The sequence below is a fragment of the Ixodes scapularis genome, unplaced genomic scaffold (genome assembly GCF_016920785.2).
Source record: "Ixodes scapularis isolate PalLabHiFi unplaced genomic scaffold, ASM1692078v2 ptg001458l_1__unscaffolded, whole genome shotgun sequence".
Taxonomy (NCBI): Eukaryota; Metazoa; Arthropoda; class Arachnida; order Ixodida; family Ixodidae; genus Ixodes; species Ixodes scapularis.
Genome location: NW_024610152.1, coordinates 204,099 through 222,971, shown reverse-complemented (window position 1 = coordinate 222,971; position 18,873 = coordinate 204,099). Strand labels below are relative to the sequence as shown.

At 46.1% G+C, this 18,873-nt stretch overlaps 1 protein-coding gene across 2 annotated transcripts in view; it reads left to right on the top strand.

Annotated features, from left to right (window-relative positions):
• The window catches only part of LOC8052811, an 86,146-nt gene that overhangs the window by 6,967 nt on the left and 60,306 nt on the right, over positions 1-18,873 (top strand). Inside the window, exons 5-8 of one of the 2 annotated variants that reach the window (XM_029976670.4) lie at positions 1,367-1,485; positions 2,811-3,076; positions 5,633-5,768; positions 11,904-11,992. In XM_029976670.4, coding sequence (XP_029832530.2) covers positions 1,367-1,485; positions 2,811-3,076; positions 5,633-5,768; positions 11,904-11,992 — 610 coding nt within the window. Of the gene's footprint in view, positions 1-1,366; positions 1,486-2,810; positions 3,077-5,632; positions 5,769-11,900; positions 11,993-18,873 lie in introns of both variants that reach the window. The other variant, XM_029976618.2, reaches the window with a different exon arrangement.

Below are 18,873 nucleotides of genomic sequence, written 5' to 3'. Positions count from 1 at the left end.
AAGCCGTACCGCCGTTACCGCCGTCATTGTCCCACCGTTTGCGGTTATTGTCTCGGGGAGTTTCGTTCACACTAGGTATTCAGACCGATGCTGCAGTTGTGCAGACGTCCTCGGGTATCGTAGGCACCAAAACCCTCCCCACTCACGCCCGTCGTTACGTATAGGGTCACGTGACGTGTCATACCACGTGATTCCCATGTTTTTGGCTTCCCGACAGCAATGTTATCAGATGGAGCCGAAGTTTCAGTTTCGATTTCTGCTCACAAAAAAAAATATGATTTACCAATATATACCTCATTCTTCGCGATGCAAATGACGTGTCCTTTATTCGTGCTTTTTAATGTGAAGTCATTCATTATCCCGAAATTTTCGGAATTAAGTGGAGTTGCCCTTTAATGAAGGGGTGTCCAAACAGGACACTCCAGAACACGTGAGGCGGCACTTCGCCGCCATATGAAGTGTAAGTTGAAGTCCGTCAGTCCGTCTTCTGCTTGGACAGTCACCAGGCAAACGTCACGGCTTTTCTCCTCGCCTCCTTCGCTTTTTTGTGACCTCGATGCACGTCATACTCGGCGTCACGCGGCACCTGCCAATGGTGTGCCTATTGCCTGTCCATCTGTTTTGCCGCATCCAAATACCCTTCTCTTTTCCAATTTCAAGACTTGAACAGCAGCGGAGGCCTCGGGCGATTGACCGTTTGAACCCACACGACGAGCATGGTCTAGGTTTCTGTAAAGGACGCAAGCAGACGTTGTACCGCACCGGCCAAATTTCTCGTCTACAGTGGAGACACCGGATGCTCGTTGGGTCCGACTAACTTCCCGTTGATAAATACACTCATAACACTATTTTGACTGTGAGGATATTGACATAATGCTAGAAGGCTCCTTGCCTGTCTTTCAATGTGGCTCATGGAAGGTGAAGCACGTCACAGCCCTTACCGAAAGCACAAGGGTGAGAGCGTAACCCGAGCAGTGGGAGAAGAGGGGAAGGAGCAACTCCCCTCTTACCGTAACCTTTTTTGTACCTCCAATGTTGCTTTTGTCCCGCTCGGTGATTAGCCTGTCACTCAAATTTCATACAAGAGCAGCTTTCCTCTCTCTCACGCCCATTGCTTTGACAGCACCGCGCACAACTAGTGGAGATAGAGTCATGTTTCTCCCTACGACATACCAATCGGCTCACCAGACCAAAGCCTTCAGCATTTGCCAAGTTACGGTGACACGGAGTTGCAAAATGTTGAGGAACGTTTCCCGTTCCGGCGTCTGCCACCCAAACCGGCATCTGCATGTGTTTTGCATTGTTTTGCACTGGCGGCGGCTGTGGCAGGAGCTTCTCTCAAAGGCAGTCTGTCTTCTGTTTGCAGTCCCGCCGTGCCGCCCCAAGACAGCTGCCACTGCTACCTGACTCTGGCCGCCGTGCCACCGTTGCGCCCATGTCCAGACTGTGCCCGGATGCAGCTGCACGAGCGCCCCAAACATCCCCGTGAGTTTGGGCCTGTAGCTTCGACTTGATTCAGCTTGGTTAGAAGCAGAGTTGTTTCCGGCACGGATTTTTTAAACGAGTTCCCATTTGGTCTCGAGCCGGACTTACGATGTGACGTCGCATTACACACCGCAGTGTATTGCAGTCTGACATAGCAATTTCTCCGCTAAATGAAATACCTCTGCTTACATTTTGATAGAACAAAGATTCTTAAACTTTTCGTCCCAGGGAACCCTGGCAAGCCTCAAAAAGTCCCAAGGATCGCCCCCCCCCCCCTTTTTAGCCAACCGATAATACTAGGCATAAAGTTATTTAGATACCGAACAAGTTTATTGCACTGACAAAGTACTAAGACAAAATGCAGGACTGACAGAATAAGAAGGCAGAGTGGTTAACCTGAGACACAATGTAAAATATATATACATATTAGTGCAAAGGGTGAGGTTGCTTTGCCCGCAACACCAACTTAATCCATGGCTCAGTCCGTGGAATGTTAAACTAGTGGGGTGAGGGGGGGGGGGGCACTGCAATTTGGGTGCTTGCGGAACCCATAAGACCAGCTCGCAGAACCCCTGTGTTCCACGGAACCCAGTCTGAGAACCCTTGCGATCGAAAATGCTCCTCAATAAAAGTCCCATTAAGTGCTATTGCACATTCATTGCATTTCACAGAATGTCTCAGCTGGCCAGTTTCTTTAACGCAGAATGTGTTTAAGGGCTGAGATTCCTCAGAAAGGTGGGACACGTTACGAAACATACTTCAGAGGAACATTTTTACAAAAAAGCGGTAAACTGCGACGAATAAACTAAATTTGAACCACACCTTAATTGGAATCGGACCCACGACTTTACCATCGCAAGCTCGACATTCTACCGCTGCGTCAAGGAGGAGACCGGCAAAGAGGTAAAAACCGACCTACACCAAGAGTGGGAAGCGCGTACGTCATCACCCTCTTAAACTACTGTAGCCATCACGAGGGAGAGATCACAATATGTGGGAAGGAGGATAAAATCCAAGACGTGCCTACCATCACATAAAAAAAGAGAGTTTGGAACAAAAAAATGCACTCTAACCAAAGAAAAAAAAATAAAAACTCAACAATGTCAACTAACAAAAAAATTGCAATGTCTACCAATAAAAAAAACTACAATGTCTACCAACAAAAAAACTCCAATGTCCACCAATAAAACAAACTGCAACGTCCACCACAAACCCCGAAGAATGCTGCGGAACACATTCTCTGTGTACCAACTTTACCCGTAGAATGAAGGTAAATTATTTTTTTATCAATTGCTCCTTTTGTTTGTTTTTGTTTGCTCCCGCAGAACGGGAGAGGCGGCCGTCGCTGGAAAGCCCTCCCCGCTGCCTGCGCCACAGCTTCACGGTGCACGCCAGCTTCCAGCTGGTCTCCCCCTGCCCCCCGTTTCTGCCCAGCGTCTGCATGAGGCGCAATCACGCGGTGCTCCTCAACACGGGCGACACGCTCGTGGTGCTGCGAGTGCGTGTCGAGGAGGAGCATGCGCTACGAGTGGGCGACGTCGGCGGTGACGCCGAGCTTGGCGACTCGCCCGCTGCCGGCCCAGAATCCGAGGTATGGTGAAACTGAGCCACCCACGAGGCGTTTCAGCTTGCTTGTGCCAAGGCCTAAGGGGGAACCCTGGTCTTGATCGTTTTTTTGTCATTTCTTATCCAATTTACATTAATGTCTCGCACGTACCCTAATGTTTGGTGCTAAGCACAAACAGAAGCTCATTGTATTTCTATCGATTTGCTTTTACAAGGAAATAACAGCTATGGCAAACTATGGCACAAAGTATGTTTGCATACTCTACAACCAGTGGAAAGTGCAACGAAACCATTCTTATAATTTTAGCTTCGCCCTAGAAAAAGTTGTTGCAAGTTGAAATTTTTTTGTCGATGGTTAGAAATGAGTTGTTAAAGCTTTGCCAATTCAAACATTTTGTAGTTGACTTTTTTCAGAAATATTTGTTTCGTTGCACTCTGACTTATGAGGTATCCAAACATTAAAAAAATGTATTCAGATTTAAATTCTGAATTAAAAAAAAGAAAAAAAAAAAACTCTGAGAAAACAGGAAATGTTTTTCTAAACATGCTCGTAAACAGGTCAAGTACGGAACTTTGAATCGATGTAGCTTTATAAATGTACACTTCCTGAGTGTATTAACTATAAAATATGTTGCGTGCAACTTGTATATAAAAACAAAATGTTTTAAGAAATACCATTTTTATTTTTCAAGATCAAGGTCTTTACTTAAGTTCGCACACCTGTGAGTGCTTAGGACCGAGCGCATTACGACCTCTTGTGATCTCTTATGACGAGGAAGTGCAGTAGTGGGCCTTGGAACTGCATTTCACTAGAACAAAGGTTTCGCAATATTTGCGAGATGAAATGTATGTACCAGTATCAACGAGAAATGGCCGCTCACAACAGTGTCAAAAGTTTTTCAAGCCGAAGGGGAAAGAATAATGTTTAAAAAAAGAAAACATTACACGGAAGTTGCACGTGTTTCATGGCTGCCCGATGGATGGCCAGCATGTCTTCTTGTCGTTAGAGATCGCAGGAAGTTTTAACACAATCGGTTGTAAGCAGTTGCAAGTGTGTGAACCAGCCTTTAGGCTGAAAGAACGGGGATTTTACTTTTGGGGAACAGTCACTAAAATTTGTCCTTGAAAACGTAATGTATGACGTTTACATGCTCACTGCAACAGATTTCAGAATTCCTACTACACTCCGTTCACCCTTAAGCTGAGTCTAGATGCTCCGCCTTCGGTGAGAGCTCGATGGCTTCCGCAGTGCTTTGGCTGTGCGTGACCGCATGTTCACACTTGCATTAGCAAGGGCAGAAAGCTTGCACTTAAAGGCCGACGACCAGATTTGGGATTCTGCAAGGCAGAAGATCCTCCTCACCCTGGGGGAGGAGAAAACAGGCAACGGTGGACACGGTAGAAGGGGGAGAGGAGGAAGTGGGAAAAAAGTGGAAAGCGCGAACTGGTCGTCGGTCTTTAAGGCAGACCTTCTAGTCTCAGCTTAAGGGTGACCGGAGTGTAGGCACTCTGGTAAAAGTAACTGCAATCAAGGTACCCCTATACCCCGAGAGATAGCCCGCCTAAAATCGAGAACAAATTGTGCGAAAATAAGGAGTGGGCTAACTTTCGGTGTGCAATCAAGAAAAGTTGAAATAAAACACTATTTTTAAATCATATTTTCCTCTCAAAGTTGTTATCGCAGCAAGGGACAATAAAGCAGAGATGACTGTACTTCCCAGTCTGCACTTTTCGCTTATACCCGCCAATAAAGGCATTATGATGAAGATGATGATAGCTAACTAGCCGAATTTACTCCGAGGTCATCTTTGATCTGAACACTACGATTATTAGAAGGGGGCTATCTTTCAGTGTTTAAAAGGAAACAGCAAATCAAGCCAAGAATCGAGGCGGGTTATCATTGGGAAGTGTGGGGGCATGTCTCAGGACCTTATGGTAAACATACCCCTTGTGATTGGAAAGTTGATGAAATCTCAGTTTTTTTGTCGTGGCGCGTCAGTGCGCGACACAAACCAGGACCTGCTACCGGGCATCTATAAGGTTAGGGGTTCTAGAATCTTTTTTATCTCGAGGTACGCCTGGTGCTTTTGGACAGTAGCCGATAAACTTCTCCCGGTCTTGGCGTTGATGCAGTTAAGCGGCGCAAAAGCCCGCTGAGATAAATGCGCATATACTAAGGAATGGTTGCCTTATAGTTATGCATGAGAAGATGGCTCGGAGCTTCCAAAACAGTGCTTGAACTGGGAGAATAGTTCACTCGTGCTGAGCGGTCGAGGAAATTTGGGAGCCCGTGGAACCTCCGAGGGTTTGTTTTTGGAGGCACCCTGGGTTCCTGGAAACCCATTTTGAGAACCCGTGTATATGGCCATACTATTTCATTTGTGACTTAACAAGTTATAAGTTGAGTGGGCAAATATGAACATGGTAAATCCGCCATTCGGACGCATTCTGGGCACATTTGCGAGCCTTTACTGATCGGAGTATTTTAGGGTATGGTAAGTTTTTTGGTGCTAAAAATGCTTAAAAAGAAGCTGAGATCCTTTGCGATTGGGCGTTGTAGCATCTGTCTCCCCTCCCGCAGCCAATGAAGTGCACTTCCCGGCACTGCCCCTCTGAGCCTGCCAAGAACAGCCGGGAGGCCGGCACGGGGCAGTGCGTCTCCCAGATGGCGCACTTCTTTGCACCTGCAGCTGCCACGGCGCTGGACACCTCTACGGGTGAGTGGCAACGAAAGAGTGCCTGCATTTGGCCGAATCAGGGTCCTAACAGGGCAGCTTGATACTTTAGCCCAGCGGTTCTCAAATTTTTGCCAGTCATGTACCCCTGACCCCCTCGGAGGCCGTTCGGGAACTCCCAATGCATTCCGCATTAAAGGCCGACAACCAGTTTGCACTTTCCACTTTTCCCTCGCTTCCTCCTCTCCCTGCTACCCTTTCCACAGTTGCCTGTTTCCTCCTGCCCCCTTCTCCCCTGCTCTGTCTACCCGCTTGTCCCCTACCCTTGTCCTACGCCTGCTCCACTAAGTCCACAGCAGCTAGGCCATAGACTCCAACTAGAAAAAAAGAAACGGGGTTAGGTTACAAAAGAGCAATTCCAGCACGATTGACAAGCTGCCTCGAGTCTGTGAGTTACAATGCCTTTGACGTCAGTGCAGGTTTTTAGTCAGCCTGCCGTGCACTGGTATTTCTTGAGATGTTCCTTTAGAGTTTTTTCTTTGGCAATGTTGCTAAATACTACTGGTTGTTAAGTTCTTAGTTGTTAAGTGCTTCTTGTCATTTTTTTTTTTTTTTTGTTGAGATGTTTACAATTTTGGAAAACATTCTCTGCGCATGCACAGTTCCACGCAGACGCTGGTTTGAAAGTTGTGAGTACGAAAACATGTGATGCGTGTTCGAGCAAAATAAATCTTGACATCCTGAGAAAGGGGAGATAGATCCTGCTTCATAAATGCAGTGGCCTGTGAGTGATTGAGTTCCCCCACCTTATCCTTGGTACACATTGTGGCTTATCTGCAGCTTATCTTTTGCACTGAAGTTTGTACAAAAAAGCTTCTTCACGCTTCCTTCCTTGTGGCCTTCACATTTTTGCACCTGCGCAATGCGATCTAGGCTTCTGACACGGGGAGCAGTTATTTAAAAAAAAACGTCAATTCACGTTGAATAAAAACTATGATAATCAAAGATGCACCCAGCAAAGCCGTATTGTGCAGTGCAAGAAACAAACTCGGTTCTTATTTCCTGGTCCTGGAAGGCTCTTTCGCTAATCCTCCGACGCAAAGATTGTGACGCGTCCATTGAGGGGACACCCTTTTTGCAGGCACGTGCTCGCGCAATAGATGCTCACTTGCTTGGCTTTGAACCACCCCCCCATCCGAACGGAGCACGCAAACCTATGCCCACCTTTTTTAGTTCCTTCTTTCCATCTTTCGCTTCCCTCGCTCGAAGATGTGGAAAGGAGGGAAGCCTTGTAGAATATAGAGCCTGGTCGTCTGCCCTTAAAGGCCGACCAGGCAGAAAGGAGGAGGCTTACCTTCCTCAATTTTCTCCTCGCCGTTTTTCCCGCTATGAATAGTCCAATTTGGCTTCCACTATTGATGGTAATGATAGTACAATTGATAGTTTTCATCACTACATGTGAGTCGTCATTTGTTGGTGACATAACTGCGCTCTTGAATATACACCGTGCCGCCAAAACTCAGCTTGAAGCATCATGAAAAAAAAGAATACACAACCTGCAGTTTAATGCTGCTAATGCTATACAAAAAAAGAATATCTCCGATGACTTTTGAGTTGACAGTGCTGTGGAAGTTACCTGCTCGCAAGACCAATTAACCGCCTCCCTTTCATCACTTGACCCCGCTCCCTGCGCGTGTGTACGGACGGAAGCGTAATCACGTGGCTAAAGATAGACGTGGGAGTGGTCCGACAAGCACTTAGCTTCCTCCGTACTGTCAGCTTAGGCATAAAAGGAGTATGGTCCTTCCCGTAAAAAATTGTAGAGCCCTTCCACTTCTCGTGAAGATGGAGGACCAGCAAAGCTGTTATTTTTACGACGTTTAGGACAACGCCCTAACGATGACGTCTAGGACGACTTTTTGGATGACCTCAAGGACGATGCCTAGAGGACGACGTCAAGGACGACATCTAGAGTACGATGTCTAGGACGACCTCAAGGACGACTTCTTGGATGACTTCAAGGACGACGCCTAGAGAACGACCTTGAGGACGCCACCTAGAGGACGACCTCTAGGACGACCTCAAGGACGATCTCGAAGACGACGCCTAGAGGCGTCGTCTTCGGCATGGCAAGGTACTGTGGCACGTCTGCCACAGTGATGGAGGCGCACCCATGTCTGGTCAGGAGCGCGGCACAATAACCATGCTTTATAAATTGCAAACCTTTTTAGGGCGCTTTTGGGGTGCCTTTTGCCAAAGGAAAAGTGCCCTATGAAGCTCATTCGGCACGAAAAGCAACACGACCGTTTTTAGGTGATATATATTGCTAGTATCATCTGGCGGGCACGCTCAGGTATAATCCGCGACTACGCGTATAAGAACTCGTACGAAGTCCAACCGCCAACCCCCGAAGCCCGCTCCTACGGATCAAGTTTCGTTCACGGAGAGGCTACCAAACACTCTCAGCCTACAGCACAGCATGCACCTTGCTGTGCCGTTTTGTTGCGGATTAAACAAACACATTTACCCGGAGTATATGAAATGAGGCCTAACCACTTTCACGATTTCACTGTCCGAAAGCAGACCACAGACGATAGCTTGTTTGTTCGCATCAATGCATCCAATAGGTGAAAAATGTCCGGGGCTTGGCATTTCCTTCACCCAAGCTTCGTCAAGTGTGCGCGACACTCGGTTTCACGGTTGATCACTTACGTAACTATCGCAACTACACACTTGCGGCCATTACGAGAGCAGCCTGGCTTGGCTTGCCTTGGCTTGACTTGGCCTGACCGCTTGGCGGCAAAAGAAAACTGGCTTGGTGGCTTGCTAAATTGGATGCAGTTCGAGACTCACGGATCCGAAAATCAGAGGTGCGTTGATTACGGGAGGGGAAAGAAAAAGTCAAAATATTGATGCGTGTTGTGGGGGTGTGTTTATTATGCGAGTAAATACGGTAATCCCTGTTTTTCAGGTTTGGGGGTTATAAACTGCTGAGACGCATAGCATACGAGAAGAACATAAAGAAATGAGAAGAAAATTGGAGCAGGAATACAAAGAAAAGGAGAGAAATCTTCTTCCATGAAGAATTCATGTTTGCATGTCAAGCTTTAAAGAGACATTGACACCCCCCAATTTTTTATTTTTTTTATTTTTTTTTGACACTTGTTTTATTATGGTGTCGGAAGACTACCCAATTAATATTTTGGAACAGAGTCACATATATTTTTAAATAAAGCCACAAAACGCAACTGTTTGAAACCGAAACCAAAACTTGCGCACGGAGGTCGAAGAAGTGGAGAGGAGAGAGTGGAGTGGTGGAAGCCACGTAGTTACACGTGACCGTGCGCTTTTTTTTTCTTCGTGTAGCAGACGACATGTGTGGCGGGGAATCGTTTGCCGTGCGATTCCTTTGCAGTTATGTTTGTTCCGCTCGCTGTTCTGCACTTCAAGATAAGTTGTTTTCTGCATTGAAGAGTTGGAGTTGAGTAGTGAGTGCCCTTGGTGAATTTCCGGGATTGGCTCCGAAAAGAATACCCCCAAGATGTTGCTTGAAAAGCCGCCTCAGATGTCCTGCGTCCGAAAAAAGTGGCATTGTGCGGCAGAGTCTGTACATGTTTCTGAAAGATGAACAAGGTCGGGACCAATGGCTGGCTGCAATTCCTGTAGAACATTTACGGACACCTCGGAAAGCGGATGCTACCCGATTTATATGCTCCTTGCATTTTGCGGAAAGTGATTACATCGAGTTCGCAGGTGTCAAAAAGGAAATCTCATACCATTTAGTTCAGCAACTTTTCGTCCACAAGATTTTTTTTTTTTCAGTGACAATTGTAAAAAAACAGCGCAAATATCAGAAAACTTTCGAAAAAAAAAAAAGAAACATACGCTTCCATTGAACCCGGTCCTGCCGCGTGTGAAGCGAACATCTTTCCACTGAGCTACTCCGGTAGCGTCCTTTTTTTTTTATTAATAATGCAGCCGGTCAACTGTAGGTTGGGACGTTTGCTGCCGATTGTCCTCCAGCAAAAGCACTCCTGGGTCAAAGTCGGGCAGCACCATGCATTAACCACATTCGCACCTAGTAAAGAAATCGTACGCGTGCATTTTCAACTGGAAGTACGCACTTCGTGCTTCACATTTACGCGAGCCATGTGTTCAGCCACGAGAAGGGGGCGACGGCTTGGCGACGTCTTCGTGCAAATCGGCTCGGTGGTCGGGTGTGTCGTACGGGATGAATGCCAGTTCTTTTGATCGGTCCAAAATTTCTCTTTCAAATGTAGACGGAATTCAACCGGACCGCGAACGACAGTTCTGAAGTAGAGGTTCCACGCCCGTCGTCCGCTGTCATCGCCATCCCCGCGAGTCCCACGATACGTGAAACGACGCCATGTTGAGAATTACGCAGTGAACGCACAGAATGCTTCCGCTTCTCTGTGCAACTTTTTTATTTTCAATCAACGTATTTGCAGCTTTTTAGAAGCCACAAAAAATAAGTTTCATGTTTTTTTCTATTTTTAATATTGAGTGTGTGCCTTCAATGACCAACGACTTTGATTAAATTTGGTGGTTGTGTCTAAACCTTAGGAAACGGCCCGTGACCACGGAAAGGAGAGTGAGCGCGACTCAAGCCGGCCAGTTCTTTATCGACAGTTTTCGGGCAAAAAGAAACTGAATTTCGAGCCGAAAATTCTGTTCTTAGTATTTAGGCTCTCATATATCACGTACAACTAAAGACCTCGGCGAGCACAAATGCCCTGTCAGTGTCCCTTTAGGTGAAGATGCAAGTTGAAAAGCGGCAATATTTTGCAAAAGATTTGATTTCGGGTTTTATGGTGTTTTAGTGTTATTTTTAAATCTTTATATTTGATGTATAAAAATAAGTAGTGGCCAGGTATGACCGCTAAATTAGTTAAATGCGCATTTGAAGGCCTCCAGGCTACCCAGAACGGCATGAATTTGAGCCATTTTTCTCAGTGTGGTTCTTCAAGTTGTGACGTTGCCCGCCATCACATTTACGTTGACTAGTAGGCCTAGCTGTCTCCTCTCCATTGCAGTCTTCTCTAGCTTCAATTTGTCACGGAACTGTATTAACAAAGTATTGCTTTCTGTACTGCAAAAGAGTATATCTACACATCTGTGGTAACATTCGAACAGATTTTTCTTTTTATGCGATTATTCAAAATTTCAAATCCGAATAGAATATTTTTCTTATCCGATTCGTATTCGATTAGAAAATTTACAAATATTCCATTAAAAGTTGCATGCTAAAAGTTGCAAGAAAACTCCGGGCGTCTACTTCTCTAAACACGCCGGTGCAAGGCAGCAAGGCTTTATGTGTGCATGCTGGAGCGAGGTGGTTCTGCCACACCACTACACTACTCTTATACCATTCCATCAGATCAAACAAAGGCCTACCTTACCATATGCCCATTCCGTTTTTCCGCTTTCGGATTCAGTGAGTGGCCATTGCCCTTTTTGCTTGGTTACCTCTAACTTTTGGTTGGTGCTTGCCCGGTAGTTTATGGCGTTCGACGTGTGCAACGATTTTAGCATTGTGAAAGAATCTGAATCTGCAGCTTATACTTTTTTTTATACCGTTTATCTCGGCACAAGGGAGAGCAAATGCACCGCCTTCCACCGAAATACTGCAATTCCGCCACGTAATCGCGAAGGAAAACACACCTTTTCTTGTTGATCTACAGCCGCGAGATGCGATCATCAGAGCCACGGTGCGACATCATTGGAAGTACCCAAGCTTTTGTGGCTCCATTTATTGGAAGTCAACATACCCTCCCCATCTTTTTGCGAATATCCGTCTTTGGTCCCGGTCGCTCGCCGCGACCTTCAACGATGCTAAGTGGGTGTGGTGTTCTATTTAGCTGAACCGGCCTTTGTAAAGTCGACGATTGTGGCGAGGGGAGGGGGCTTCGGCCCTGAAGATTGAACTGAATGTGGTATCCTCTGTGACGTTACTGGACTCCTCGCTTAGAAAACAGTACGAGTTGAGGGGTACCTTAATCTACTTTTTTTCAAATAAAAACTAGTGTGCACAAGAAAAGGTGTTTTTTTTCTCTTTGCTTCATAGGTGACGTAGAAGAATTCCCACATTTATTTGGCCAAAGTGGGAATATTTTGGCATCGTCCCTTGACAACATTCGTCTGTCTCTTTGTCAGCAGAAGAGGCTGGCGTGGGCTTGCTGTCCCTGGAGGTGCGGGGGCTGAACCACGAGCTGCTTAGGGAAGTTCAGCCAACTCAACGCACAAATGTGAGTAATTTTTTTTTGACACCTTGGAGAAATGGCAACACGGCAACTGAACCACGTTGAGATGATGCGTATAACTTCCGCCATTCTCGCTCCGCTGCATTAATCCCTGTCTGACGAGACATTGATATGCCTGTTTGGACCGGGGCTCTTGGATAGCTTTTGTACTAGGCAGTTTTAGCCATTCATTTCGATGCAAACAGTTCGTCCTCATGCACGTCGTTGACATACCATAAAAGCTCATGTAAGGGCCGCATATTTTTTTTTTTTTTTAATTTGAAGGCCGACTTTTGAGGTGCGGCCCAGACACAAATTTTAAAAAAAATATTGATGTATATGTGCATGCAAAAACGGACATACTTCCCGTCAAATGCACTGGTCCCAGAAATCTTTTATTGGGCCTCACTCCTGGTCACTTGAGCTGCCCTCGGCGCTGGTGTATGACTCTTCGGAGACGCACTCCCACACGAGGTCATCCTCGGTGCCGTCAAGGTTGTTTGAGATTCCGGTCTCTTTGAAGCTCTTTGCAACGACGTCGAGTGAGACTGCAATCCACGTGGTCGCAATCTATCCGGCTAGAGTCGACAAAGATGCTCTCTTGAGCCGTCCAGTGGGCGTCTTCTGATGGTTCTCGCTGGCCATTCATCTGGTGTAGCATCGACAGAACTCCACCTTGAAGGGCCGATTGACACTCACACCGAGGGGCTGCAGCATGCCTGTAAGCCCGCCCGGTATGACGGCTAGGTCTGTGTGCTTTTCACGCAGCTCCGCCTTCAGTTTTTCTGTCAGATGACCGCGAAAGCTATCCAGCACCAGCAGGGACTTCTTCGCTAGCATAGCCCCGGGGTGGTTTCCCCAAACGGTTTTCAGCCACTCGACTACCAGTTCCTCATCCATCCAGCCCTTTTCCTGCGCGCGGACAATGATTCCACGGGGAAACTCTTCGGCAGGAACCCTTTTCTTCTTAAAATATCACGTACGGTGGCAGTTTTCGCCCATCTGCGGTGATGCCGAGCATAACAGTGCAACGCTGGTGTTCCGCTCCCATGGTACAGACGAGCACACTCTTTTCGCCTTTGACATTTACCGTACAGTTCTCCGGCGAATCAAACCAAACCAGGGTCTGATCGGCATTCCCAATTTGGGACATGGTGTATTGGTGCTCCTTCCGCAGCCCAATAACATATTTCTGAAAGCTGAGAAGCTTGTCCTCATATTATTCAGGAAGCTGCTGGCACATGGTTGTCCTTCATCGAATGGAGAGATCTTTCCTCTTCATAAATGTTCGGATCTATCCGGCGCTCGCTTTAAAATCTTCAGGAGGCACGTCCTTCGCACGCGCCAGTTGCAGTGCCTTCATTCTCAACATGTCAGTCGAGAGGGCATACTCATTATTGCACACTTCTTTCACATAGTTGAAGAGCTCATTCTCCAGCTCGGGGAACTTGCAGGCCTTGCTGCGGAATGCGCGCCTTGTTTTGTTCGTGCTGGCCAAAGCATTTTCTGGTCGCACCGGTGCCGCACACACTTCTCGTCAACGTCGTAGTGCCATCGTGCTGCACGCTTGCTGTGTTCCTGGGCGAAAGCCACAACTTTCAGTTTAAAACCAGCCGTGTAGCTGGTCAAGTGCTTGCCCATTGTGGAGGCTAAACCTTGCCCAGAAAATCTTCCACGAACAGCGGCGCCGGTGGTGCTGTCTCGTAGTTTTGGTTGTTGCGAGGCAGCCACCCAGCCATTAGGAGGACAGGATTGGAATGTGGAAAGAGCCAAAAGTGGAGACAGCCGGGCCTCTGTGCCCTGTGCACCAGGGGCACCATGCTGCGGAGAATGGTGTAAACACGGCAGCTCGGTCAGCACGGCAGGCCACACTGGCGCCACTCATCAAAAGGAAGGGGTGCAGCCCATACACGTGATTATACGGTAATTGCACAGGCGCGTGTACGTCGTTGGGAACTTTGGGATGCGCTTCTCGTTTGTTTCTCTCATTCTGGCTGCTGGAGTCGTCATCGCAGCGCAGCCAGGATCGTTGACGACTCGGGGTAAATACAAGATGGCGGTTGTTTGGGCGACTGACTCAGCCAGTCCGGCCGAACGTTAGGCTTAAAACACCAGGAGGTGGTTTGTCCTTCTGCTACTCTTTGTCTCATTTGAGAGGTCAAACCAAATCACTCTAAGGACTGCTCATAATCGCGAGCAGACGAGATGATTTGGTTCGACGGCACACAACATGAATGATCGTTAAAGTTGAGAATAGGGGCACATCACCTACCTTTGTGGTCCTTCAGATCCTTTTAACACAGAATGTGTTTTGTTAGTCATTTTCTATGAGAAAATTGTCACAAATAATAGTCACAGTGAGCATCATGAACAAGTGACACGCTAGGATCGTTAAAGACCTTAGGTTGTATATAAAGTTTGTATAAAATGTTTGAACTCCGGTAGAACCTGGGTTGGTGCGGTGGCAGAGGGACAGTATGCGGAGAGCAAGTCGTCTGCTTCTTGCGCAGGAGTTGCAGTGACGTCGGGACGACATTGAGCCCTGATTGGCTTTGATTGAAAGGATAGTGGGGAGACTTCAATGCTAGATGTCATGAGGTCTACTCTCTACTTTTTTTCAATCAGCCAATATGAACTCGGAGTTCTGACTTTATCGCAACCACTGTGCAAGAAGCAGACGAACTTGCACTCTGCATAGCCACTGAGCTACCAGCACAGACAATCTGGAAGGGTAAATGATTTCATTTAAATGCAAATGTAAAAGGTTTGAAATAAAAATAATAAAAAGTGAAGAAAATAAATAAAATAATAATAAAGCAAGACATTTTTATAAAATTAAAGAAATAAATAATACGAATATTGAAAAAAAGGTAATAAATATAGAGAAAAATCTAGCACAAGCGATACATGGGGTGTGCTTTTTGCGGGATACATTCTGTACTCCCTGGTCTTTGTCAGAATGACAATGCTTGTGTAGTTTTTTTTTACTCCATTTCGCTTCTGAGCTCTTGGAATTCTGACCTCTGTCGTCTCGTTTACATCAGTGGCATGCCGTGAAGCACGAGCCACGGATCTGCATGCTGCAGAACGCACCAGATGTCTATTACAAGATGGCACAGCCGATCAAAGGCAATCATTGTCATTGTTTACATGATTGTGCCAGTTTTGCGATAAACAAAAACATGCTAAATTTCACGTACGGTTTCACTGAACAGAGCAGCTGCACCGTTCATGATTTCGGAACCGTGTGTTCCAAAAACGACTTACAAACACTCCTCCCTATTCCGGTTTTGTACCGGCTCGGGTTCAATATTGAATGTCAAATTTTGGTTTTGTCCTAGTTTGGTCAGACATATCGGTTTTTGCTCCAGTTTTCGATTCGGGTTAGATTCGACACCCCTCACAAAGAAGCTGCAATTGCAAGTTTTATGTAATGCGTAACACAAGCTTTGGGAAAAGGACCATTTATTCGTACAGTTGAAGTTGCCGGCGTCGCCAGAAATGACGCTGATGAAACTAAGCTAAGCATTCATTACATCTGAGTAACATGCAAGGAAAAGATACAGTTGGGCTAAGAGTTTTCGGCACCATCGTGAAAGTGGCTTGTCATGTCACTGGGCTCATTTTCTCAGCTCTATTAGTGACTGAGCTCACATATATTTGGTATATCTGATGACCTAGTACTCCCTTCCCTAATCTCGTCCAACTCTGCTCAATTTGGATGTAGCCCCTGAATTTCGAACAGGTCATTTCCAAAATGAAGCAGTTAACTATCTGCATGAGTACACCTCATCTGTGGGGAAGATTGGACAATGGACAGTTCTTTGGATTCCACAGGTGTTACAGCTATTTGCCTAAAGTCAAGGCAGTACCAGAAGGGGTGTCAAGCACAGTTTCAATAACCATACCGTAAAATAGCGCGGAAGCACCCACTTCTTTGAAGCGCCCACTATTAACATTTCCCAAACTTGGGAATTCTGTAAATTATACGGTAAGCGCCTTATTTGACCATACAAGCACCCATGTCTAGGTTAATCCATTTTTCAGTAAAAGTGGGGTGGGCATTCTCCCGGCATCTTACAGTAACTGTACAAGGGTGATTAAAAAATTGTCCATGCTCCGGTTATCTTAAAACTTTTTTTGGCCGCACTGTCTTGTCGTCGCTTTTCGTGTGAAGTTGCTGTCTCTTCAGTCGCTGTTGCACAGATTTGAACTCAAGTCTGTTTGGATATGCGAGAAACGATGGCTGCCTCACTTGTGATTTACACAGATGGGGGAGCCATTGTTTTTGGTGGTCCTAGGGCATATCTTGTGCCGATAGTTATTGAAGACTGTGCACAGTATGAAGAAAGTGTCTTGTTGCAAAGAAGTGTGTGTGAATAGATACAGAAGTTGAAGGAAAGACACACGAGCGTCGTCTACAAAGAAGTAACCAGACGCCCGTCCACGACTGATGACGACCTTGAGCTTGCACGCAAACTGTTTCTGTCAGATAGACAAGTGACAGTGGACGATGCAACAAATTGTTTTAAAATCAGCCATAGCTTTGCCTATAATCCATGGCAGGCTTAGGTTTGGAAAGGTTTTGATTGAAATAAATTCTGCAGCCAGAGTGCAGATAATTTTAATTGCCCTCACATTTGCCATATTATGACCACGGACAGGGGGCAAAACTGAAAAGAGAGAAAAAAAAAGACTGTGCATGGTGGGACTCTCATCATCAGTTTACTCTGCAGTAAAACCGCAGTACAAAACTGCCATGGTTTCTCCATATTTCACTTCTACGCTCTACTATACATTTATTGAAAACAGTAAATGGGTCCTTCGAGAAATAAAATCAAGGTAATGTGAGAAAAGTACCAACTAAGCAATTACTTTGGTTGGCCTGTACTAAAGTAGTCAAATTTTCCGTAATTGGGATAAATGATTGCAAGGAACATCCGTGTAATAAGGATTATGGGATAATGAATATACAAGGTTTACATCTCGCACATTAGAGTAACTGGGCTCGAGCAAGCTCTGTGGTGCCGGCAGCAGTGCTGCAATTATCCTCAACAATAGGCGAGCTGACCAGAAGAGCTATAGAAATATAGAAATTTGCACGAATACTCATGGACTGTCAGTGGGTGTTCGCTTCTAATAAACAATGTCAACAAGCACAGTACCAGTTACAGGTGAGTTCTTCTTACAAGGAACTATCCGAGTGCCTTTGAGGACCGTAGAAAAGGCGTTTTCCTCAAATGTGTACAGACCGTTCACTTCTGTACATTGCTCTATACGCAAGAAGGACAGTGCAAGAAGAACATGAACAGAGCAGCTATAGTTGGTGACAGGTGTAGGACAAGCTACTTCCACAAGGTCCTCAACTTTTTCATCTTGACAAAGTGAACTCTGGGGAGGAGGCAAGTCCCTCCTTGCCTGCATCCAGCATTTGCTCTGTTAAAGTGGAGAGAGTGGAAGGCTTTGTGGGAGGATCTTGTCCTGCACTCTTAATATGTCAGCAACTACAGGTGAAGTTACTGATGGGGATGCTGTGCAAATGACATCTAACAGCATCATTCAAGCATTGTTTGCTGTCTTGTGCCAGTTGATTTCATTTTCTTGGTGAATGCAAAGATGGAAGGGTGCAACGGGTCAAAATCAGGTTAGGGTCATAATCAGTTGCCACTGCAGCACCATTGAGATTAGTACAATTATAGGCAGCATTGCATGCCACATGCAACAGGCAACGCCTATCAAAAAGAATACCGTCATCTATCTACGTCTCACTTGGGAGATGAAAGCGACATGAAGTCTCAAGCTCTGACTTCCCCACTCAATTTAGTGTGCAGCAAGGACCGCTTACAAAGTCCCTGGGCTTTTATTTCGCCCGAATCATGCTCCAGAAACCTCATTTCTCTTGAAGCATTTTATCATTGGTTCATTTCTCTAATTAATTCACCATCGATGAGTATGCAGAATTTGCGCAGCATGCCTAGTGACAAGGGTCCAACCACATGGGGTGCTATTAACGCGCTTTGCCTTGTGTCGGCGAACATTGCTCTGTGCCGATATCTGTCCTGGAGACATCTCGGTGTCGGCCCGTGCATCGCATTTTTGTTGGTGACCTTGAGAACGCCCCATCTGGTGAGGGCTTAAACGTGCACGTTGCTCAGCTGTCCGATTTAAAGTTTCTGAGTCAGATTTAGTACTATGTCACTAAATTGTCTAGATGGAGAGGTACTTGGAGCCTACTATTCTCACGAACCTCGATTCCCTTTTACCAGTCTGACCAACCGGGATAGTTAATACGTACGACATACATTATGCCATTCTGTGCCATTCCAAAACCAGATTCGATTTGAGCAATCGTGACTGATCTCATCAACAAGGGCCATGCAACTGATAGGGATGCCGTTTCACCGCTTGCAGTTGTTAATGCATGCATAAGACAAAAGAGGGGAGACAAGATGCTTGTTCTCTTCTCTATTTCTGTTTTTGTTTTATCCGCTTTCTTTTTACCATGGACACTTAGCAACTAGCCCTAGTTGCTTGCCATTCTCCTGTCAAGGTATAGCTTCGGGATAACAAAGTATCTTTCCCACGTGTCGGTATTTTTAAGCAATTTACTCTGCCAGCAGAATTATGAGACATTTGTTTGAAAAGAAAGATCTGGTCAAGGAAACTCACGCACAATGGTGCAGAACGATTCATTTGCGAGTGTTAATCTTAGCAGACCATGCATTATTATCATCCATTAGTATGAACTGTTTTTGGAAATCGCTGGTTCAGGAGGTTCGGGTGTGAAAGTATGTTAGCACGGGTTCAAGCGAGACGCGGGCACTTTCTTGACCGAGGAAGCTAGATCCCGCTGGCTCCACTGAGGAGCACTGACGTAGATTAAGCTC